The 26747-nt window shown below is 36.6% G+C and overlaps 1 protein-coding gene across 3 annotated transcripts in view; it reads right to left on the bottom strand.

Annotated features, from left to right (window-relative positions):
* LOC145291505 (uncharacterized) overlaps positions 1–26747 on the bottom strand; it is a 76313-nt gene that overhangs the window by 32630 nt on the left and 16936 nt on the right. For 2 of the 3 annotated variants that reach the window (XM_080137428.1, XM_080137430.1), the window contains exons 5-8: positions 23028–23159; positions 19573–19710; positions 16433–16558; positions 13665–13796 (exon numbers count right to left, since the gene is read on the bottom strand). In XM_080137428.1, the coding sequence (XP_079993554.1) occupies positions 13665–13796; positions 16433–16558; positions 19573–19710; positions 23028–23159 (528 nt within the window). The remainder of the gene's footprint in view (positions 1–13664; positions 13797–16432; positions 16559–19572; positions 19711–23027; positions 23160–26747) is intronic. The other variant, XM_080137429.1, reaches the window with a different exon arrangement.

The raw sequence follows: 26747 nt of genomic DNA, 5'->3' as shown, positions 1-26747 counted from the left end.
TTGAGGAGGAACAAACAGGATGTAGGAAAAACTGCCTGGGCACCAAAGATCAATTGCTCATTAATAAGACCATTTTGGAAGATTGCAGGAAAAGAAAAAGAAATCTAAATATGGCATGGATAGATTATCAGAAAGCATTTGATAGTGTACCCCATTCGTGGATACTAAAATGCCTTGAATTATATAAAATCCACCCGACCATACGAGAAATTTTAGCTGCCCAAATGAAGGAGTGGCAAACATCCATTACCTTAAACCATAACGGGGGAAGGATATCCATCCCAAATATAAGAATAAAAAAAGGTATCTTCCAAGTAGACAGTTTATCTCCTCTACTATTTTGCCTGTCAATTGATCCTCTAAGTAAGCTTCTAAAGAACTACCAAGGTGCTTATAATCTAAGCTACAGCCGCCAAAGAGAATCCTCCAAGTTAATAAACCATTTATTTTTCATGGATGATCTTAAGCTTTATGCTAGCTCGGATAAGGATTTAGATAATCTACTGAAAATTGTCCACACTTTTTCTAATGACATCAAAATGAAGCTCGGACTGGATAAGTGTGCTATGTGTACTCTGAAAGCTGGCAAGAAGGTATCTACTGAAAATATACAGCACGATGAAAATAGTGTAATCAGAGAACTGGATAAACAGGAAACATACAAATACCTCGGCATTGATGAAAATGAGTCCATCCAGCATTCAAAGATGAGAGAGAAACTAAGCCAAGAATATTTACGCCGGGTAAGAAAAATCTGCAAAACTGAAATCACAAACAAGAACAAAATTACGGCAATTAACCAACTTGCCATGCCAGTACTAACATATAGTTTTGGCATTATTGACTGGCCTCAGAAAGACATAAATTGGCTTGACACAAAGACAAGGAAAATGCTAACCTTGTACCGAGTTATTTATCGAAATCAGTGCATGCCTCGTTTGTACCTACCCAGGCGAGAAGGAGGTATGGGGCTCTCGGAAGTCAATCATCAACACAGAGCCACAATCGTCAGCATAGGTCAGTACATAATAAGTTCCTGTAACCCCAAGCTTATGAAAATTAAAGACCATTATCAGAATCGAGCAAGTAGCACAACATCTATAACACAACTTGCCACTCATTTTGGAAAAGATTGCCTTACAAATGATACTGAGAACCCAAACAAGCCTGCCACTGACATAGCCCAGAAAAGTCGGAAAAAATACACTAGCCAGTTCCATAGTGTTAAAACAGAAGAATGGACCAACCATAAACGGGCAAAATACCTACCGACTGAACTATCCCAAGAATATATTGATAGGGATGGTTCCCTGGACTGGCTCAAAAGAGGATCCCTCCATTACGACCAAGAGAGGTTGATATTGGCTGCACAAGACCAGGGCCTCATGACAAACGCCTTCAAAAAGATGTGTGGTCTAAGCAACAATAATAAATGCAGGTTCTGTAGCACTGAGGTTGAGAGTGTGGGCCACCTGATTTCTGGTTGCAAAGTCCTACTTGGAGACGGTTATTATACAGATCGCCATAACGGAGTTTGCAAATACCTTCACTGGAAGATATGTAAGAAACTCAACATTCAGTGTAGTAAAAACTCCTGGGAACATACACCCGAACGAACAGTTGGGAATGACAACTACACTATTCACTATGACTACATAATCCCTACTGCTACATATCTTGAAAATGCAGCTGTTAAACCAGATATAGTGATTTGGGACAGAGCAAACAAAAAATCGACCGTAATAGAGGTCAGTGTACGCAATGATACAGGGCATAACAGAGTTGAGAATGAAAAGATTACAAAGTATCAAGGACTTATGTATGATATGAAACGAAATTGGAAATTAAAAGACGTTTCAATTATACCAGTCATCATAGGAGCAACTGGGCTTATGAAAAAGAACTTTAAAAAGTACATAGCAAGCATACCCGGTGAACCAAGTGCAAGTGAAATACAAACGATTGCACTGAAAGGGACGGCTAGAATCCTGAAAAGATCTCTTGGTTGGACTCACTAAAATAGGGGTAAATGTCAGACATCTGGTTGGATGTCCCATCCCCTAGAAGAAAAAGTTTAAGAAAAATGAAAAAAAAAAAGGGAAAAGCCATATCATTGCGTACTGTGTGGATATTCTTTTTCTCAAAAATCAAATTTAGTACAGCATATGAAAACTCATACTGGTAAATAGAGGTCAGTGTACCCAATGATACAGGGCTTAACAGAGTTGAGAGGGAAAAGATAACAAAGTATCAAGGACTTATGTATGATATGAAACGAAATTGGAAATTAAAAGACGTTTCAATTATACCAGTCATCATAGGAGCAACTGGGCTTATGAAAAAGAACTTTAAAAAGTACATAGCAAGCATACCCGGTGAACCAAGTGCAAGTGAAATACAAACGATTGCACTAAAAGGGACGGCTAGAATCCTGAAAAAGATCTCTTGGATGGACTCACTAAAATAGGGGTAAATGTCAGACATCTGGTTGGATGTCTCATCCCCTAGAAGAAACAGTTTAAGAAAAATGAAAAAAAAAGGGAAAAGCCATATTCTTGTGAAATATGTGGCTATTCTTTTTCTCAAAACGCAAAGTTAGTGAGACATATGCGTACCCATACTAGTGAAAAGCCATTTTCTTGTGTACTGTGTGGATATTCTTTTTCTCAAAAATCAAATTTAGTACAACATATGAGAACGCTGGCTGCACAAGACCAGAGCCTCATGACAAACGCCTTCAAAAAGATGTGTGGTCTAAGCAACAATAATAAATGCAGGTTCTGTAACACTGAGGTTGAGAGTGTGGGCCACCTGATTTCTGGTTGCAAAGTCCTACTTGGAGACGGTTATTATACAGATCGCCATAACGGAGTTTGCAAATACCTTCACTGGAAGATATGTAAGAAACTCAACATTCAGTGTAGTAAAAACTCCTGGGAACATACACCCGAACGAACAGTTGGGAATGACAACTACACTATTCACTATGACTACATAATCCCTACTGCTACATATCTTGAAAATGCAGCTGTTAAACCAGATATAGTGATTTGGGACAGAGCAAACAAAAAAGCGACCATAATAGAGGTCAGTGTACCCAATGATACAGGGCTTAACAGAGTTGAGAGGGAAAAGATTACAAAGTATCAAGGACTTATGTATGATATGAAACGAAATTGGAAATTAAAAGACGTTTCAATTATACCAGTCATCATAGGAGCAACTGGGCTTATGAAAAAGAACTTTAAAAAGTACATAGCAAGCATACCCGGTGAACCAAGTGCAAGTGAAATACAAACGATTGCACTGAAAGGGACGGCTAGAATCCTGAAAAGATCTCTTGGTTGGACTCACTAAAATAGGGGTAAATGTCAGACATCTGGTTGGATGTCCCATCCCCTAGAAGAAAAAGTTTAAGAAAAATGAAAAAAAAAAAGGGAAAAGCCATATCATTGCGTACTGTGTGGATATTCTTTTTCTCAAAAATCAAATTTAGTACAGCATATGAAAACTCATACTGGTAAATAGAGGTCAGTGTACCCAATGATACAGGGCTTAACAGAGTTGAGAGGGAAAAGATAACAAAGTATCAAGGACTTATGTATGATATGAAACGAAATTGGAAATTAAAAGACGTTTCAATTATACCAGTCATCATAGGAGCAACTGGGCTTATGAAAAAGAACTTTAAAAAGTACATAGCAAGCATACCCGGTGAACCAAGTGCAAGTGAAATACAAACGATTGCACTAAAAGGGACGGCTAGAATCCTGAAAAAGATCTCTTGGATGGACTCACTAAAATAGGGGTAAATGTCAGACATCTGGTTGGATGTCTCATCCCCTAGAAGAAACAGTTTAAGAAAAATGAAAAAAAAAGGGAAAAGCCATATTCTTGTGAAATATGTGGCTATTCTTTTTCTCAAAACGCAAAGTTAGTGAGACATATGCGTACCCATACTAGTGAAAAGCCATTTTCTTGTGTACTGTGTGGATATTCTTTTTCTCAAAAATCAAATTTAGTACAACATATGAGAACGCTGGCTGCACAAGACCAGAGCCTCATGACAAACGCCTTCAAAAAGATGTGTGGTCTAAGCAACAATAATAAATGCAGGTTCTGTAACACTGAGGTTGAGAGTGTGGGCCACCTGATTTCTGGTTGCAAAGTCCTACTTGGAGACGGTTATTATACAGATCGCCATAACGGAGTTTGCAAATACCTTCACTGGAAGATATGTAAGAAACTCAACATTCAGTGTAGTAAAAACTCCTGGGAACATACACCCGAACGAACAGTTGGGAATGACAACTACACTATTCACTATGACTACATAATCCCTACTGCTACATATCTTGAAAATGCAGCTGTTAAACCAGATATAGTGATTTGGGACAGAGCAAACAAAAAAGCGACCATAATAGAGGTCAGTGTACCCAATGATACAGGGCTTAACAGAGTTGAGAGGGAAAAGATTACAAAGTATCAAGGACTTATGTATGATATGAAACGAAATTGGAAATTAAAAGACGTTTCAATTATACCAGTCATCATAGGAGCAACTGGGCTTATGAAAAAGAACTTTAAAAAGTACATAGCAAGCATACCCGGTGAACCAAGTGCAAGTGAAATACAAACGATTGCACTGAAAGGGACGGCTAGAATCCTTAAAAGATCTCTTGGTTGGACTCACTAAAATAGGGGTAAATGTCAGACATCTTGTTCGATGTCCCATCCCTTAGAAGAAAAAGTTTAAGAAAAATGAAAAAAAAGGGAAAGATGTACAATGATATGTCATTTTGCGACTTGAAATAACTTTTTTCGCCGCTCTTGTCACATTTCGTTTGACATATTTTATTTCTACCGCTAACCGTGTCGAATGAATGAACTCATCATGAAAGTATTCATTTCCAATGGATTGCATGATGTAATCTATGTAAAGAAGCACATGAAAAATAATAAATACTTTGATTATGATTTTCTATGTTTATTGTATTTAGCAAATTAGGTATAAATTATTTATAATATTTGCTAATATTTTCCATTGAGGAGACGAGTAAACATCGAAAACCTATAGGCTAAGAAGATATACTTATTGAAATGCATTCTTTGTCTTGTGTTATGTAATGGATGGCTAGAACCATCATACATAACTGAAAAGAAAAAAACTTTAATAAAAGATTTAAAATAGTGGGCATCGAATAACCGATTGTCTACCAGTTGAAAAGAGAAAGTGCTTACGTCATAAACAGAGAAATCGGACGACGATTTTTTTTTGTTTACAAAACAAAGAAACGTGACATTCCTCGTAAGCTCTGGAAGTACAGATATTGGCATGAGTGGTAAATTCACGTGTCGCTCGGCTGAAGATAAAATCAAATGATCATCTGAGGTTACCACCGGCAAAGAAATTGTCAAAACGTGACTAAAGAACGCATGTTCTATTATCGATCAGCTGATTGACAGAACGCGTGGATAGGAAAAACAAAGCGACAAAATGCCAATAAAAACGGTGAATCTAAAGAGAGGGCTAGCAGAGAGAGCTAGCAGAGAGAGGAGAAACAAGGGACAGCATGTGTTGCTGAAGACCGGATCGTTGAAGCGTCATTTTCCCTCCTCAGAGCACTGTGAGAAAACTGTTACCATCGCGGTGAACTCCAAAATAACCAAAAGAAAAAAAAAAGACGAACTGTTTTAAATTGTAACTATATTGTAAAATATAATTTTATACAAAAACAAACGCAATTGTGACTTACGTCTTTCAATGCATATTTTTAAGTTACGGCTGATTGTTCTAAGTTGTCAACCGCTTTGTTTTCAGGTTCAACGTTGTTATGACATTTTTGACAATTGACGAGAGGCAAGATAAGGAAAAAGTGCCAGTCTAAGGTGAGATAACTCACTAGTCTTAACTCGTTGTCATGACAACCGCTTAGTAAACAAGTGAACCCACGGACGACCGACGTAGTTAAAACTGCTACGTACCACAGCCAGGGAGTCCTACGCACTATTACGATTTCCCAACCTGGGAGCCACTCCAAAATACAACATAGTATTAATTGATGCCTTGATGACCAGTTCACTCCGCAAGAGTGATAAGTAAGAACTTTTTAACAAAAACAAAACTAAACAAAAAGAACTCTTACACAAAAAGAACTTGGTTACCACATACACAACAACAAAGAAGAAGAAAATAAAAACACAACGTGAATCAATCGACGAAGAGAAACGCGAACGCAGAAGCAAGAAAGAGAAGAAGAAAGAACACTGGACCTGAGGAAAAGCAAAGGTTAGTTGATTTTTTCAATATTTTTCTAAACCTCGGCTCTTAAAAAGTTTTGTTAAAAAAAAAAAAAAGTTATATATATTTCTTTTCTCTCTTCTTTCTTTCTTGTATAATTTTGAAAATAAAAGATGGAACAGCAGTTTTTCACAGATTTCGCTCAGATCCTAGGGGCTGAACTTCACAATGTAGGGAAGGCCATTTCGAACTCTCTGAGGGGGAGGGGCGTTGTTATCAAAAATAAAAACATTAGACACTAGACGATCGCAGGAATACAGAAGATGGCTAAATGATATAGATAAATACACTAGAATAGTTGGCCAAACAGAGGAAGAAAAATGCCAATTAGCGTTAATTACGACGGCTGGCCCAATAGGACAGTTTGTTTCAGGACTACTAGCCAACAATGAGAGAGTGGCATGGGTAGACTTGAAGCGAGCTCTAGATAATTATATTGGAGTGCAGGCAGATCCTACCAAGTTTGTTAGGGAGTTAGCAAATATTAAGCAGGGTAGAAGCGAAACTCTGCAGGACTACATGCAGAGGTTAGTGCACTTGGCTATAGGTTCGTATGGTAGTCTAGATACGAACAATGAAGTAATAAAAAGTCAAGTGATAGGTTTCTTCATCGAGGGGCTATATGACAGACAAGTCAAAATCGCTGTCATGAGGGAAGAACCATCGGACCTCAAGGTAGCCTATGAAAAGGCCCTAATCGAGGAACGGTGGCAAACCCGCATAAGAGGCAATGACCGAGAAGAAGAACCTATGGAAATAAATTATAGTGGGCGCCAGAGGAATATAGAAGCGATAAGGAAAAAAAGATTCCCAGAGCCAGATAGGGGGCAGGGGAATTATAGAGGATTTAATAGGGGACCCGGCTTCAAGGTAAGAGAAACAGAGCGCCCTTGGCCGGGGATTAAGTGTTACAATTGCGGCAGAAAAGGCCATATAGCCAGGAACTGCACCTTCCCTAAGTCGGGAAACGAGCAGACCCCACTCGCAAGACGCCCAGCGAGAGGAAGAGGGGTGAACAGTCAAAGATCATAGGACATATGGGCGCCGCTAATTGCATCCCTATTAAGATAGAGAAAAATAAGTTTAGGGCTTTAGTAGATACTGGCGCCGAAATTTCTGTAATAAAAAGTACTGTATTAGAAGGTCTCAGAGAGAAGCCTGAGATAAAGAAAATAGAGATTAATTTAAGGACTGCAAACGGGTCACCTCTCATAGTGCAAGGAGTGGCGCGTTTACAAATTAAAGTAGGAAGCCAGTACATTCGACATGATTTTGTAGTGACGAAAAACCTTAAAAGTAACGTCATATTGGGCCGAGACTGGCTCAAGCAAAATAGTGTTAGAATGTACTTTGATTTAGGAGCAATCCGATTAGGCAGCGAGTACATAGCGCTGCAAGAGGAGGCTCATATTTCGAGTATAGTTAGATTAAGGCACGATGTCACCCTGAAAACGCAGCATTTACATGCGTGCACAGCTCGTGCCGAAATGAGAAACGGTCAGGGTTTAGATTACGAAGTAGTGCAGATAGATAAGGGCTTCCTAAGTGATCTAAGTGGTGTATCCGTAGCGAACACGGTAGTTAAAATTAAAGGTAGGAAAAGTTTTCCCTTGCTAATTATGAATAACACGAACCAGACAGTAAAATTAAAGAAAGGTTACAAGATAGGTAGATGTAGAAGAACAGAAGTAGTAATGGCAATATCAAAGCCAAATAAACAAAAGAAGTCGGGAAACAAAAGTAACCTCAACGACATAAAAGTGCCGGAAGAAATGAGGAAAGTTTTAAATAAAGTCCTGCAACGAAATACTGATTTATTCGTCACAGAGGATAGATATTTAGGCCGGACTGACACAGTAGAGATGAGGATCGATACAGGAAAAAACGATCCCATAAAGAAAAACCCGTATAGAACACCTCTCAAACAACGAGAAGAAGTTAATGTAGCACTAGAGGAAATGCTACAGGCAGGGGTGATAGAAAGGTCAAACAGTCCGTGGAGTTTCCCGATAGTTTTGGTAAAAAAGAAAGACGGAACAAAGAGGTTCTGTGTAGATTTTAGGGCCCTGAATAAGATAACAAAGAAGTATGCCCGAGCGCTACCAGTAATTGATGATATACTGGCCTCGCTTGGGTCAGCAAAATACTTCTCAAAGTTGGACTTGAAATCAGGGTATTGGCAGGTAAAGTTGAACGAAAAAGATAAAGAGAAAACTACGTTCACCTGTCATAGAGGACTGTTCCAATTTAATGTAATGCCATTCGGACTTGCTAACGCTCCGGGAGTGTTTCAGGAGCTAATGTCCGTAGTGTTACAGGGACAGGAAGAATTCGCTGTGCCTTATTTGGATGATATTTTGATATTCTCCAAAACAAAGGAGGAACATGTTAGGCATATAGAAAAAGTGTTAGGTAGTTTACGTAGGCATAATTTAAGGTTAAAGGCGGCGAAGTGTGAGTTTTTCGGCAAGGAAGTGCAATATCTGGGATTTCGAGTAAGTGATAAAGGTATCCAGCCGGAGGGGGACAAGGTTAAAGCAATTCAGGCAATTGCGACCCCAACCACTGTGAAGCAGGTTAGATCCTTTATAGGCATGACATCCTATTACAGGCCATTTATCAAGGATTTTTCTGTAATCGCCGAACCGTTAATTCGGTTAACTAGGAAGCATGCACGTTTCTGTTGGGACGATGCGTGTCAGTCTGCTTTTAATTGATTGAAATCGAAGCTTGCAGAGATGGTGATGTTGGCATACCCGGACACTAACAAAGGATACAGGTTATACACGGATGCCTCCGATTATGCGATCGGAGCAACCTTGTCTCAAATGGTCTACGACCCGGAGGAGGGTCGGGAGATAGAGAAACCCATTTATTTTCTATCTCATAAGTTGTCTGATACCCAGACTAGATGGTCAACAATAGAGAAAGAAGCATATGCGATTCACTATGCCTTAAACAAGTTGAATCACTACTTGCATAGTGCTACGTTCACCATCTACACGGATCACAGACCATTGGAGTACTTGCTGAAATCTCCGATACAGAATAGGAAGATACAGACGTGGGCATTAAGTATGGCTGGCTATGATTGCACCATACAGTACCTAAAAGGAAAAGATAACGTCTGTGCGGATCTCTTATCCCGTGCGGTAAATGCGAGTCGGGATGAAGACGATCCTCCAGTAGAAATAGATGATAGGAATTACACGGTGAGTGCGATAAACTCGAATCGCTTTGAACCAAGAGAGTTTGTATCGCATAAGGATGACGAAGACTCACCGGTAGTAAGCGAGCGTCCTACACTATCAGGTTTGGATATGTGTAAAGAACAAGACGCCGATAGTCAGATCGTCGAATTAAAGAAACGGATGAGGAGCGGTAAAACGTCCAAGATGGAAGAGAAAAAGTACATCATAATGGACGATATCGTATATTATTTATCGCAACCCGACGACGATCCATTAGTTAGATTCCGTCACATTTGAGGATGAAGGTATTGAAACAATACCATGATGAGAATGGTCATATGGGTGTGGAGAAAACGTTCCACTCCATTAAACAGAAGTATTTCTGGCCTGGTTTGTTCAAGAAGGTAAACGAACACATAGGGAAGTGCGTCCCATGCCAGACCAGAAATTTGAGGAAGCAACAACCTCAAATGCAGGAGACCGACATGCCTTCTTTTCCTTTTGCTAAGATTGCATTGGATATTTCCGGGCCCTATCCGAGGACTTTGTCAGGCAATCAATACATAGTCACGTTCATCGACATGTATAGTGGTTGGCCTGAGGCTTTCGCTGTGCCTAATAAAAAGGCAGAGACAGTGGTGCATCTCTTAATTGAGGAAATATTTCCCAGATTTGGTGCACCATTGCAGTTACTAACGGATAACGGACCGGAGAACGTCAATGGGATCATGAAAAGGGCTTTAGAAGAGCTTAATGTTGATCACGTGACCACCTCATTTCACCACCCGCAAAGTAACGGGAAAATAGAAAGATTCCATAGGACGATGCATGACGTACTAGCAAAGAAAATAGGGGACAATGACCGTTCATGGGACATGTACTTGAACCAGATGCTGGCTGCTGTAAGGTTTCATGTCAGCGAAACAACAAAGTACTCCCCCTATTATTTGCTCTATAATAGAGACGTTGTCTTGCCGTTAGACAACATACTGAGGCCGCGTAGAATTTACTACGGGGAAGAGGATCATGAGATCGCTCTGCAGGACATGCATCGGACCTTTACATTAGTCAGGAACAATGTAAAGAGAGCTAGGAAGAAAATGATAGATAGGGCCAACGAGAAAACAAAAGCAGTCGATTTTCAAGTTGGCGACTTAGTTTATTATAAAAATAATAGAAAAAAGGGAAAGCTAGACGTAAGATGGTCTCCATATTACGTAATAATAGAGAAGACGGGGCCAGTCTCGTATAGAATTAGAAGCCAACTGACGGGAGCAGTAACAAAAGCCCATGGGGAACACCTTCGGAAAGCAGAACTGGAGGAATGGGATATCCCCAACAAGCAAGAGGGCTGTAGAAAAACTACCCTGTCAGCACCAGTAGAGGATAGTAGTTCAGATCAAGAATCATCTAGTGGGGAGGAAGAAAATTATCCCCAACAGAGCAATCGCCATCAACGAGAATCCCCAAGTCAGGAAAACAGGGTCCCGTTGATGGAACGGAAAATAATCACACGTAGCATGACGGCTGAAAGGGCTAAAGAAGTTGATGAAATATGGAAGGAAGATATATATAACTTAGTGCCCAGGTCGTGCAGAGTTGATTATGATAGTAGGGATCAGCCAACCGTAGCTAGGGCTAGCACGGGGGTTGGGAACTCAGGTTATAATCGAACTGCGGGTCGGGAGCGCGGAACAGGATGTTTGGATTGGTTAAGAAAATTACTCTGTTGATTTTAGAAAATCCTTATCATAGGCAGTTCGGAGTTGCCACCAATATTTAGGATCCTGGCGTTCTGGTCGAAATTTTTGTACTATATGCTGCCCACATTTTAAACAAGTCATTAAAATGTAAGACTCGTATTTAGTTAATTAGTCATATTAATTAAAGAGCCGAGGTGGTGGAGAATATTGGACAAATCGACCACTTCGGTAAAATTGGTAAATTTGCAGCGTATATTTTGCTGTTAAGTGCGGCCGATGCACTTATACGGAAGAAGACCTTATGCTTTTCGTGTTGCTGTTTATTTTTTATTTTTTTCTAAGTTAAACGGAAAAAAAATACAGTAAAAGGGATGAAAAAAAAATTGTGACATTAAAAACATTATTGGAAATATCGATGGACCGATAGACGATTGAAAAAAAAAAAAAATATGGTTAATGGAGGGGTGTTATGTAATGGATGGCTGGAACCATCATACATAACTGAAAAGAAAAAAACTTTAATAAAAGATTTAAAATAGTGGGCATCGAATAACCGATTGTCTACCAGCTGAAAAGAGAAAGTGCTTACGTCATAAACAGAGAAATCGGACGACGATTTTTTTTTTTTTACAAAACAAAGAAACGTGACATTCCTCGTAAGCTCTGGAAGTACAGATATTGGCATGAGTGGTAAATTCACGTGTCGCTCGGCTGAAGATAAAATCAAATGATCATCTGAGGTCACCACCGGCAAAGAAATTGTCAAAACGTGACTAAAGAACGCATGTTCTATTATCGATCAGCTGATTGACAGAACGCGTGGATAGGAAAAAACAAAGCGACAAAATGCCAATAAAAACGGTGAATCTAAAGAGAGGGCTAGCAGAGAGAGCTAGCAGAGAGAGAGAGCTAGCAGAGAGAGGAGAAACAAGGGACAGCATGTGTTGCTGAAGACCGGATCGTTGAAGCGTCATTTTCCCTCCTCAGAGCACTGTGAGAAAACTGTTACCATCGCGGTGAACTCCAAAATCACCAAAAGAAAAAAAAAAGACGAACTGCTTTAAATTGTAACTATATTGTAAAATATAATTTTATACAAAAACAAACGCAATTGTGACTTACGTCTTTTAATGCATATTCTTAAGTTACGGCTGATTGTTCTAAGTTGTCAACCGCTTTGTTTTCAGGTTCAACGTTGTTATGACATTTTTGACAATTGACGAGAGGCAAGATAAGGAAAAAGTGCCAGTCTAAGGTGAGATAACTCACTAGTCTTAACTCGTTGTCATTACAACCGCTTAGTAAACAAGTGAACCCACGGACGACCGACGTAGTTAAAACTGCTATGTACCACAGCCAGGGAGTCCTACGCACTATTACGATTTCCCAACCTGGGAGCCACTCCAAAATACAACACTTGTATCTAATAAAAATTCTAGATTTGAAATTTAACCATTTTACATCATAAAGTTTAAATTACTAAATTAAATAAATTAAATTACTAAATTATATATATATATATATATATATATATATATATATATATATATATATATATAGTAATTTATAAAATATATATGGCGATTAAGCTACACTGAATATTCCGCGTTTCAGAGTGGATGAAACGCGGAATATTCAGTGTAGCTTAATCGCCATATATATTTTATAAATTACTAACTAGCTCTACCTACGTATTGAGCACTTTTGAAGTAAATACTTAAAGTTTACGCATAAATCTATACTTTCGTATATTAATTTTATGTAAGTAAATTAAGTATATATATATATATATATATATATATATATATATATATATATATATATATATATATTACAATAGAAGAACGTGAGCATGAAAAGTAATATGGTTAAGTATAAACATGGGAAAGGACTTGTTGTTAAAACTGGAAAGGAAAAGGACAAGATATTCTGATAAAAAATATAATAAATTAATGAATTGGTGGCAACAGTAGTCGCTGAAGTGACGTGGTTGCTATGGAAACCAGTCATAAAAAACATCGCTTAGCTCCTTGCAGGTTTTTACGATTTTGAACAACAGAAAATCAATCATAATTTTTGTTTTACTGAACGAAAATTGAACATTGTTTTTCACAATATAGCTGAGAAGGTGATCTATAAAGTGTAATAATTGTTTGAAAGTTGGTCGCAAAAAGAGTGGGCGGTGAAGCTTAAAAGCAGTTCTAAGTGACTTAAACTGCCACTTAACCATATATTCAAACACGGTTTGAATATAAGGTTAAGTGTTATAATTATATATATATATATATATATATATATATATTGAATGATATATGTATTTTTGAATGTTTTAATGTATTTGAATGATATATATATATATATATATAGAGAGAGAGAGAGAGAGAGAGAGAGAGATAGATAGATAGATAGATAGATAGATAGATAGATAGATAGATAGATAGATAGATAGATAGATAGATAGATATTTACGTTGGGCTGGGCAAAGTTTCCTTGTGCATGCAGCAACTCCATTTGGTCCACAGCTGCAAAAGTTACAGTCGATCTTGAAATGGCTTCCAACTGCATAAGTCTTTCCATTTGCTGTGCAATTCTTGCCTGTTTCTTGAAATGAAAATAAATTAAGAATAAAAAGATAATGACTAGCTGATGAAAACAGAGAAATGTAGCGATAATGGTAAAAGTGATAATGATAACTATAGCTGTTATATGTGTAATAAAAACAAAAATTACCTCATCCCCTCCCTCCTTTTTTTAAATTACAAGAAAATATTCATATCTGTTAATTGTTATGAGGTGTTCTTCCTTTTGTTCTAAATAAATAAATGCGAAAGTTATATATATATATATATATATATATATATATATATATATATATATATATGCGTGTATTACAGAAGATCAGAACAACATTAGTACCGTCAGTTCTTAATCCAAATAAAAGGATCCTATATTTTATTGCGGAAGTCGAACTCAGAGGGGCTGACGCAATTCCGACATAGGCGACCAAATATAGATATCCTTTGTTTAGATTTGAAACTGACGGCACTGATGTTCTGATATCCTGTTACATATCGATGCCTCGATGCTTCTGTTCAGTCTCGAAAGACAAAGGATACCTCCTTGTAGGGGCTGCTGCGCGTGTAATAGTGAGGCAAGGATTGTGCAATCGCCAACCACACCACTCCTGATTCGGCACTGTTGCCAAGAAAAGTCCAGGACGACTGGAAACAATGCGGAGATAAGCGGAGAGTAGATACAGCACCTGGAAGTCCCAAATGGTCACTTATTTAGTACTGACCAGGTTCAAAGTTGCTTAACTCTGGTGATCTAGTGGGAACCAGTGTGTCAACGATTATGCCGTTATATATATATATATATATATATATATATATATATATATATAGAGAGAGAGAGAGAGAGAGAGAGAGAGATACATACATACATAGATAAATGTTACGTTCTTTTTAATTTATATATATATATATATATATATATATATATATATATATTCAGAGAAGGTTTTTAGTCGTTTATATAAGATAATGATGTTTAAATCCTAGTAATACTAACTAAATTCGATTGTTGCAGACTTAAATGCTACAAAAGTCAACTACTGAAAATTGACAAACACGAAAAAATGCTTATGTATATTTTCTGCATCATTTATTTCACTAAAGACGTGTACACACTGTATTTTCTATAAAAATTTATTTGATTGCGAAAATTATCCGCTGACCGATGAGTTGCAATATATACTGCATATGTTTGGAATAGTGTTTGTCTTGATCATTCACATTTAGTTAAAATAGAATGTTCGACGATGTGTCATTTTTCAATTTTCAATAACATCTTTTTCTTTCAGTTTATAAGGTTCAGTTTTGAAGAAGCATTTCTATTAGTAAAGAGAATAGAAACATATTGAGAAACTATCGATCCTTGTTTTTGTTTGTGGATTTATAGATTTTATAGATTGAATCGTATTTACATAATGAGGGCTGCGTTTGAATAAAAACACATGTTCAAGTGACACTTTTTAAAGGTTAGAGGGGACTCGAGACGGAAGTCGCGAAACCACATGATTTCCGAGCGGATATTTTCTGTTTCGTGATCTGGTGATACTTCAAGCAGAAAATACGTGCCTACAGCGCTGTTTTTGGGGTGAGGATGAGGGTGCGAGCGTGCGCAATGTAACTAGATGTATCAATACGAGACATTTGTTAATGTATCTGTCTGACTTTATCTCTTACGAATGTAACCTCTCCTTCTGATGATTACTCTTAAGGTTTTTCGCTTTCTAATAAAACTTTACTAAAGCATTAACAACGTAAAACGACCCAGCGTAGATTGATTTATACATATATAGAAATAAGGCATGTAAAGCAAACATGAACAAAATAAATATTAAAAAAATAAATATTAACAAAATAAATATTAAATGAAAATTATTTGTTGAGATTTTATTATCTCCCTTGCCGGTTCAACCTAAAATATTCCCTGTAAAAATTATTTTTATCTATAAGAAAGAAATATATTTTTAGAGTCGGATTTTTTTCGATTTTCGTTACGAATTTCTGTACAAAACATGTCTAAGAAAACTGCTAAACATAAAAATTATCTACTTGTGAAATTTGCAAAAGATAGACTCAACCGTTTCAAAGACTATAAGGAAAAAACATACACACGCACACACATACATACAGAGTGACTTTTATATAACAGTAAATATTATTTATGATTTATAAATGTATTGGTTCTTGGAAATAAGACATCGTATAATGCATGCAAAGCAAACCCATGAAAATAATAAATTTTAAAATAATGAATATTAAAAAAAATATTAAAAAAATAAATACTAAAATTATAAATATTACAAAAATAAATATTAAAATAATAAATATAAAAAAATAAATAGTAAAATAATAAATATTAAAATAATAAATATTAAAAAAATAAATTTAAAAAATTAAATATTTAAAAAATAAATATACAAATACTATATATACAAATAATAAATATTAAAATAACAAATATTTCAAATATATATTAAAATAAAAAATATTAATATAATAAATATTGAAATAATAAATATAAAATAAATAAATATTAAAATAATCAATATTAAAAAAATAAATATTAAAATAACCAATATAAAAATAATAAATATTAAAATAAGAAATATTAAAATAAGAAATATTTTTAAAAATTAATATTCAAATGTACGTAAAAAATATATTTACCTGGTTTTCGGCAAAGTTTTCTCGTACAGCCAACAGTGCCATTTGGTCCACAACGGCAGAAGTTACAATCAATCTTGAAAAAACTTCCAGCTGTATAAGTTCGCCCATTTGCTGTGCAATTTTTGCCTGTTCCGTTGGTTAATTAAAATAAAAGAATTTACGCAGAGTTAATGTAAATAGCGCGTACCGACATGCAAGTGTTTCAAATAATGCTACTTAAAGATGAATTATCTCCCCTGACACATTTTACCTTTATAACATATCAGCCTCGGTGCCTGGCTGCATAAGTCTTTCCATTTGCTGTGCAATTTCTGCTTATTTCTTGATATAATAAAAATGAACGGTAGAAAGATAAGAAACGGGTAGCCGAAAAGTAAGGTTTTCAAATATTGCAAATTTAAGATGAATTATCTCCCTTGATACATTTTAATTTCAATATAATCATGCAACCTCGAAAGTCAGTTTTGATGTGCACTATGCTGTTGTCAACTTGTGCTACGTTTCCGGTTGCTACGTTTGTATGCGCTTTATCATGCTAAACTGATGGCCTGCCATCCGAAATCAATTTTTTTTATCTATACAGTCAAAAAGAACTGTCGAAGACTGATGGAAGAGATTTATTTAATCGATCTTCGTTCAAAAATCACTAATCAGTAGCTAAGAGGGAGACAAAGACAGATCGATAATTACTTCTTCAGAATATTTTTATAAATGTTTTAGTAAATGTTTTCCATTTAAAGATTAAGTGAAATCCAATGTCAATGTTTGTTTTTATATCATTTCCCTTTTTTAAATTGAACATATGTTTGTGGCCTTTTTTTAAATTGAACGTATGTTTGTGGCCTTTTTTAAATTGAACATATGTTTGTGGCCTTTTTTAAATTGAACGTATGCTTGTGGCCTTTTTTAAATTGAACGTATGCTTGTGGCCTTTTTTAAATTGAACGTATATTTGTGGCCTTTTTTTAAATTGAACGTATGTTTGTGGCCTTTTTTTAAATTGAACGTATGCTTGTGGCCTTTTTTAAATTGAACGTATATTTGTGACCTTTTTTAAACCAGATTTTTAAAGCAGATTTGATATATATTTCTGCGATGTGTTTTTTTGTTTTTTGTTTTTTGTTTTAAAATTTCTTGCGAAAATCAAAGGACGTCACAAAACATGGATGATATACTTTGTTCCTATTTACAATGTCTCCCCACGGGACAGAGTTAGACACCAGGGTCCTTTTTTAATGTGGATAAAAGGAACAAAAATAAAAATTGTCTCGGTCGTGAAGGATTTCTCCTCCACTGACAGAGAACAAGAAATTGAAGCGCAGCATCTGAAGAACAGATACTACACTTTGATCTTGACCGAAGGCCAAATGCTATACATTGTTTGTCGATAACTATGCTAGTTTGTTTTTGCTTTTGTTTTTTTGTTTTTTGCGCGCGTTCTTATAAAGTGTCATTTAAGATTTTTCTGTCCCATTGGGCCCGAATAACTAGAAAAAGTTTTGCAGCGAGTTGGATGTTAGTGTTCTCCAGACTCTTGTCGTATATTTCAGAATTATATCGAAATATGCGTTCAACAGATTCCATAAATATTCTGGATTGCGTGACATAATCGATCACTACTTATCATAAGTAGTTTAAAGGAGTATTTTTATCGCTACACCAAAACTGAAAACCTACTAGACACTGCTCTTTAGTGTCGTCAGTCTCTCTGTAGAAAGGGTTGCCATGCTACCTTGACACGAGAACACTTCCCATGTGAAGTAAACTCTGACCAACTATTCAGAAAATTATGTGCTATCTACTCAAGCCACCCTATACGTTCCTCGGGTTGCATCGGGACATTCCCTCTATTAACAAAGAGCAGATTTAAATAAGAAATAAGAAGCCGTGGCTAACGAGGAATAAAAAGATAAGTAACAAAACTAAACATGGCAGGCCAGAACCGAGGATAGAAAGGTCCTCAAACAGTTTATACACGAGTTTAGAAGACGTAATGAATGAAGTAGCACTTCAGCCATGACAGAGGCTAACCAGAATCGGCTATCCTCTACAAAATCGTCTTTGGTTCTTATCTCCACAAATGTAGCAACTAAATAAAAATAGTAGACGTAAAATCTTAATCATTGCTGCACTACTGATACTCTAAACGTGCAAAGTGTACCCATGCATTAAATAAAATTCTATCCGAAGAAAGCGGATTGAATAGTCGTATCTTATTTAGATACGTCCAGCTACGAGGTACCTTCAATAAGTTTCCAGACTGTTTTTGTACAAGCATTTAAAACTGTTGTACACTCTTGAATATTCAATGTTATTGCTACACAGCTTATGAGATGACTGACCAATTTTTTATGATTTCAGGTTCAAATGAACAGCTACAACAGAAATTGGAATACACCCTATTAAAGCCTGGTGAATTTCAAAAATGCAATCTGAACCTGATGTCATGCAATAAAATTCTGTTTTAAACTTGAAAAAATGTTACAGAAACGTATGAAATGTTTCAGACTGTTTTTGGACTAACTTTTATGAATCAAGCCTCAGTTCTTTTAGTAGCATTTATTTTTTACAAAGCTTTTTAGCGGAAACAATCCATTTAAATAAAAAATCTGTTGCGTCCTGTTGCTTTTGGCATAAGAATCTCACGTTACTCGAATTGCAATCTCGTGAGAGGCGTGGAGAACATTCTAGATAACGTGGGTGACATCAAGGCTGAAATAATGAGGAAATGTTGTTGCTACAAGAATAAAGCAGGTTGGAGTTATTTCCTATCCTTTGTCTTGGTCTCCTTTGCGATTGAAACTGCACACAGGGTGTTTTTTGTACACGGACAACATTACAGAATGACGTGCCTAAATATCGTTCGAAAAGAGAATTAGCAGGGGCAATTGTCGTGCGTTGTAGTACATTTGTTCTGCCTTAATTTGCCGTATATACTTACAAATACTCTCTTTGATATTTAAGCCTCAGCTTAACATAACATTTTCGTCGAAGTGGTCTTTAGTGTTAAATAAAATAGACGCATCGTAAAAAATGTTCCGTTCTTGTTTTTACGGATTGAATCGTCAAATGTATATGAAACAAATACATGAAAAATAATAAATGTTTAATCATAAAGCAAAGATTAAACATATATTTACCTGGTTTTATGCAAAATCGTCTTGTACAGCCAATATTTCCATTCCGTCCACAAAAGCAAAAGTTACATTCGATCTTGAAACGACTTCCGATTGGATATGTCTTCCCATTTGCTGAGCAAGTTTGATTTCTTTCTTGACCTGATAAAAATATAGAGTGTAAAATAAAGACAGGATTAATGAAAACTGTCGCGTACTGAAAGGCGTCGATCTCAAATCACGCAAATAAAAGATACGGATTATCTCCCCTTTTGCACACACTCACAAAACTATTTTAGATGAGTACTTTGCTTTTGCTAGTCTTTTGTGGAACACAGGTGTGGAAAAATTTTCTGAGATTTTTTTTATTTCTACGTGTAGACGGATGCATTCATAAAAAAGGAGGACGACAATATAGACGTTGACTAAGTTTTATTTACTTTAATAATGGATATAGTGTCCTTGAATACAATATAACACGTTGACACACTGATTCTCGATAGATCGCCGAAATTAAGCAACGTCAAGTCTGGTTAGTATCAGATGGGTGACAAGTTAGGAATACTAGACGCTGTATGTGATACGATATCGACATCTACTTACATGAACTGCAAAAACCTTATGTCACTATCACCCCTACCGAGGTATACATGCGACTGAGGACAGCTTGTTAGTTTGATATTCCTTTAAAACTTCCTCAAAAAAGGGTAAGCCGGTTCAAACCGCTTTAGATAGATGCCGCTTTAAAAATACAGAGTGAAACAATAACATTGTCCCCCTAGAAAAGACGACATGGTTTCATTTCCATTTAATGAAAACGGGGTTCCTTTCTTTTTTGTGGCAGACAACCTACTAGTTTGCTAGTTGTGTACAAATCGCAAGAGCGATAGAAGCCTTCTATCGTGTCTGAAAGTGATACAATGTGCAATGAGTGAGATCAGAGATGCGCCGCTGTATAACTCATGCTCTCTACCGATCCAAAGTGTGACAACAGAACCATTGCCAACATCCTCAAAATGCAAATCCGAATGGTTCAACGTTTGAGAGCACAACTCAACGAAGTTTCCGGTCACGGTTATGGTCTTTGGTGTGCTTTCAAATGAGGGACATATCATGCCACATCACATCTTCGAAGTGTACTTAGGTGTGCTGAAGAGTCTGGTGATCCCCTGGTGCAATCAGGTAGCCGCTGGCAGACCATGGGTATGGCAGCAGGACTCAATGCCGGCTCACAAAGTAAAGAGACTCAGGTTGGGCTTCAGAAGGGGTGCTATGACTTTTTACACTTCCCTCACTGCCCCCTCCTCTCTCAATCTGAACAAGCTAGACTCTTTCGTTGTGTCATACATCGAGAACATGACCTCCCACAACACCAAAGCAAGCCTGATTACCATCATCCACCGAATATACGCCGTGCTCCCGCCGGCGCTTGTGGAAAAGGTATGCTTCCAGTTCCGGACGTGTATCGAGGCGGTGATTGAGGCTAAAGGCAGCTACATTGAATAGATATCAGCTGTACCTGATAGTCAAGTTATCTGAATTTATTTTTCCAATAAAAGTTTTAAAATAAAGCTGAAGTATTGTTTTCTTGGGGACGACAATTTTATCGTTACACCCCTTTATATATAAACTGCGTCAATCGCTTTATTGCAGATTAGTAAAATATCAATATTTCATTAAATGAAAATTGTTTCATACAAATGACTGTTTCAAAGTTAATTATTTCCCAAAATTTTATTCAAATCAATGTGATATTCACGAAGTTATTACATGTTATTTATTATCAAGTAAGTTATACTGTCCATCGCTTTATTGCAGGTCTTTTAAAATGCCAACAAATGGGGCGATTAAGGGTTATTGAAAAGGAAAGGATTGCTGCTGAACTCGTAGAAGGATTGTTCATCAAAGATTTAGCTATGGAGCTGGAAAGGGATCCAAGAACTTTGGCTTCATTCGTGAACAACCCCAACACCAAATCCAGAAAGGATAAGAGCACCAGGAGAAACCTTTCACATCGTCATATTCGGAAAATTCGTAGAGAAGTCAACCGAAATCCAAACAGCACCAGTGCTTCCATTTTTGCAAGAGTTGGAATCGCTCCAAGATCCAGGCAGGCCCGATGTAATGTGTTGAATGAGATGGCAAGGAACATCAAAACTATTCCAAGGCCTCCGTTGTGCAAAAAACATAGGGAAAAACGAATGGCTTGGGCTCAGAATTACATGAAAATGGATTTCTAACGCGTCCTATTTACAGATGAGGCCCGTGCTACTCTTGACGGTCTGGATGAATGGACCAAGTTTGGAACTCGAACGGAACTCCAACCCCTTGAAGAGTTCATCGGCAACAAGGAGGTGGAGGCACTATGTTTTGGGCGTGAATCATTGGAGATAATTTGGTTGGACCATTTCGAGTTCCAGATGGTGTAAAACTTACCAACAATGCGTACACGGCCTTTTTGGATAAATATTTGCCATCATGGCTAGATGACATACCATTGTTAGGTCGCCTTCAGATGATTTTTATGCACGACTGCAGCCTTCTATGGGCTTCTTTGCAGAAACCCTCATGAGCTGGCCACCGTGTTCTTCGAATCTTACCCCCATTGAAAATCTCTGGTCAATATTGAAAAGAGATGTTTATGAGAGAGGAGAGCAATTTACTTCAAAGGATGCCTTGTGGAGGAAAGTAGTTGATGTCGTCAGAACCATAACTCTTCAGATAAAACAATTGACTTCTTCGGTGGACAAACGCTTGTTTAAAGTTATTTTTTAAAATGGTGGATATGTCGATAAATAATTCATTTATTTTAAGCTTAGCACCTATGATGTGCTTTAGTTTATTATTTTTTAACAGAAAAATATAATAAAAAGTGAAGTTTTGATGATTAGACATTGTATTTTTGCCCTAATACAACATTTTAAGAGATCTGCAATAAAGCGATGGACAGGAGAAATTCCTTCATAAAGAATAAAATGTCATATTTTTGTGAATATCGAATGAATTTGAATAAATGTTTGGGCAATAACTAACCTTAAAGCAATCATTTGATTATACAATTTCTATGTTTTTGTGACATATATTTAGTGAAATATTGATATTTTACTAATCTGCAATACATGTGATGGTTTAAAGGCTTCCAGTGTACCGGGATATAACGTTAAACGTTTTTTTCTTAAAATTCTACTATATAATTGATATCCAATTTCAAATCCTTCCAATATCTGGTGTTAAAACAGCAGATTCTCCATTGCATTTCTCATATTAGATGCACCATAATATAACTCGGAAAGGGCTGACATGCCGTAAAACAAAACAGCCAAACAAAACATAATGAATAAATACTTGAAGATATGAAAGAAACTTGGAACATCAAATTTTACTAAAATGATTGGATTCTGCATTAAATAACCTGAAAAGTGTTGATATTCAATAAAAATAAAAACCCAAAAAACCAAATCAATCAGAAATATATTTACCTGGTTTTCTACACAGCTTTTTTGTACAGCCAACAGTTCCGTTTGGTCCACAACGGCAAAAGTTACAGTCAATTTTGAAATAACTTCCGGCTGCATAAGTTTTTCCATTTGCTGTGCAATTTTTGCCTGTTCCTTAAGATAATAAAAATAAAAAGTAAAAGAATTTACGCAGAGTTAATGTCAATAACGCATAACGAAAGCAAACCTTTTCAAATAATACTAATTAAAAATGAATTATCTCCCCTGCCATATTTATCTCATTTCATTATAGACTAGCCTGGGTGGTCGTCGTTCCCAGGTGTTTGGGGGGGGGGGTGAGCAGAAAAAAAAGTGCTAGTAGGCAGGCAGGCCAGTGGCGCGAAGGCGGAAAAGAAAGTGAAAGACAATCTGACGTCTTATTGCGACTCCATGACGCGACCGGAAATTCGGAACGCTAAAATTAGGCAAAGTCAATCAAACTGATACGATGACTTGCAAAAATGGCTACATACATACATACATACATACATACATACATTTAAACAGACAGGTGACATTTATATTATAGATTAGCCTGGGTGCCCGGTGTTGCCCGGTGTTGCCAGGGTGTTTGGGTATGTGTGTTGAGCAAAAAAATAAAGTGGTAGTAGGCAGGCAGACTCGAACCCGCACCGCGTAGGAGGGAAAGAAGGTGAAAAAGAACGTGACGTCTTTGCTGTTGCGCCCATCGCTAAACTGGAAGTGACAACATTTAAATTAAGGATAATCAACCGATAGAGCGGAAGACTTTTGAAAATATCGGCGAAAAAAGCGACCCCTCCTCGTGGAAAAGTGCCCAGTTGAGGGTGAAGGAATTAATGTTTTTAGCCAATTTTTCGATATTTTTCATCCGAAGGGTTGTCCTTCGAAAGGATACCGATCTAGTGAAAATCCGTCGCCTCTGTCGAAAGTTTTGGGCAGACATACATACATACATACATACATACATGCATGCATGTATGCATATATACCTGATGATTGCAATGTCTTGTCAGATGAATGCCACTCCCTTAGTCATTGAAAGTCCATGCGTCCGAAGATGACTTTTTAGTCCTTCCAGCGACTTGCCCACCCTCAAGTAGACAAGTCACTAAAGACAGTCATTCGTATACATACATATGTATACAAACACGCATATATACATATATACACATACATACACATACACACACATATATATAAACATATACACATATATACATGTATACATATATACATACATAGGCAATACATACATACTCATACATACACATATACACAAACATACATACACACATGCATACATACACATATACATAGATACATACATATACATAGATACATACATACATATAGCACATAGGGCCTTGATGATTTGTTCTAAAGTTAATCTGGATGACAAGCTTAAATTTATTACTAAGACCCTTTGTAACAATGGTTACCCCTTAGATATTGTTGAAACTACTATTAATAGGAAAGTTTCCAATTTTTATAAACCTAAAGAAATCATAGTTAATGGATGTACTGTTTACCTACGCCTACCTTAGCTATGTAACATCACTGACCGATTTGCTAAGCAAATTTGTTTGTGCAATGGCATTATTTTGCATCGAATCCACGTGTTGTTTTTTCAACCAGACCTATGTTGTCGTCCACTTGCAAAGATGTTCTTTCCCCTCTATTATTTATTTATTTAAATGTAGTTGCAGTGCGCACTATGTTGGGCGAACATCGCAATGATTGGATTCACGTGTTTAAACAACAACATGTACCATCAAAGATTCGTTATGCAAATTTTTCACCCTAGGATGTTCTGAATAATGCGTATGATTCTGCGATTTGTGATCACCTTATAAATAACCATGCCTGTGCCACGAATTTCAGTGCTGACATGTTTACGATCTTGAGTAAGTTGCACTCGCCATTTCCTTTAAAAATTCTAGAGATTATTTTTATTAAGTCTTTCAGACTTTCTTTTTGCAAAAAGAAAATCTTTTAGGGCTTAATTTAGTCTCTATGTAATTTTTCCCCCGTTTAGTTTTCGCCCCCGCCATATTTATGACTTTTTTTTTAATCGTATTTTCCTCGATTTAGCTCTGTTGAACGAGGAACGAAACCTGGTTAGCTAATCTTTATTTTCATTTTTTTATTTTTTAAATCATTATGTTGATTGGTCTGTATTTAGCCATTGTTGAATTCTGTACTCCCCGAAAATTTTTCACATACACATACATACATACATACATACACATATATACACATACACATATATACACATACACGCATATACACACATATACACATGCATATACGTGCACATATATACATATATACATACACACATACACATACATATACCTACATATACATACACATGCATATATATATACACATACATATATACATACACACACACAAGCATATATATATATATATATATATATATATATATATATATGTGTGTGTGTGTGTGTGTGTGTGTGTGTGTGTGTGTGTGTGTGTGTGTGTGTGTATACATACATACATTTAATTATTTCCACTGCCAGACAACATTGCAGCCAGCAAGAGTCACGAAAGCCAACAAACCGGGAGTCCAAGTTTCGAATCCTGAGTTCGGATGTGTCTAACTGATGAGCCCAAATGAGGGCTAAACTCGAGTCTTAGACTTTCGGTTTGTTGGCTTTCGTTGCTCTTGCTGGCTGCAATGTTGTCTGGCAGTGGAAATAATTGTATATTCTCTCACACATTCTGAAAATATATGCATATATACATACACACATAAACATATGTACACACATACATATATACATACATATATATGCACATAGATATACATACATATACATTCACATGTATGCATATAAACATACATACATATATATAATGGTGGCAGATCAGTTATAACATGAATGCAGCCTTTCAGACCTACACGCGTCACAAATTTTTCATCGCCACAAGATTTTTTAGACAAATGTTTGAGGGAGTATCTATACGAAGGTGTTATTACAGAGTTTTAGCTTTGTACAACAACTAAGTCTCTCTTTCTCTTTCTCTCTCTCTCTCTCTCTCTCTCTCTCTCTCTTTCCATCTCTTTCTTCCTCTCATACACACCCTCGGTTCAAAATATTGAGATCCAGCAACAAATAAGAGCAAGATAGCCAGCAGCAAGTCAAACTGCAGACCAGCTTAATGCGAGTACTGGTCTCCCACTTTATGTTTTCTTAAATCAGAGTTTTGCTTCTCCTAGAGGGGTTGCCTTCACCACGGAATACGGGAGCCCTCTCTACCCCACATACGCATGTAAATAAACACATGCCCGCACATATACATGCATGCATTCACATGCACGTAAACATACATACGCATGTACACACATATACACACATGCCAACATGCACATACACACATACACGCACACATATACGCATGTACATACATATGCATATACACACGTACGCATAGACGTACATGTAGAATATACATGAAGAAGCGTTCATGGCGACGATAATGATGATGGTATGATTAAATGAATTTAACATGCATAAAAAAAGATTGCAATCCAACACACACAATTCATAAAACAGACAGAAATTAGTTGCGGTGTTTGTGCAACTTTTAAAATGAAAATGGGTTCCAAACGGCATAAATCCTCAATGATCATGACGACGATTATGATAATCAGTACGATTAAATGAAATTAACATGAACAAAAAAGAAAAACAA

This window comes from Euprymna scolopes, chromosome 12 (assembly GCF_053919585.1).
Source record: "Euprymna scolopes isolate OS-2025 chromosome 12, ASM5391958v1, whole genome shotgun sequence".
In the NCBI taxonomy this organism is placed as follows: Eukaryota; Metazoa; Mollusca; class Cephalopoda; order Sepiida; family Sepiolidae; genus Euprymna; species Euprymna scolopes.
The sequence above is the reverse complement of the archived record's forward strand: the minus strand, read 5'-3'. Positions and strand labels throughout refer to the sequence as shown.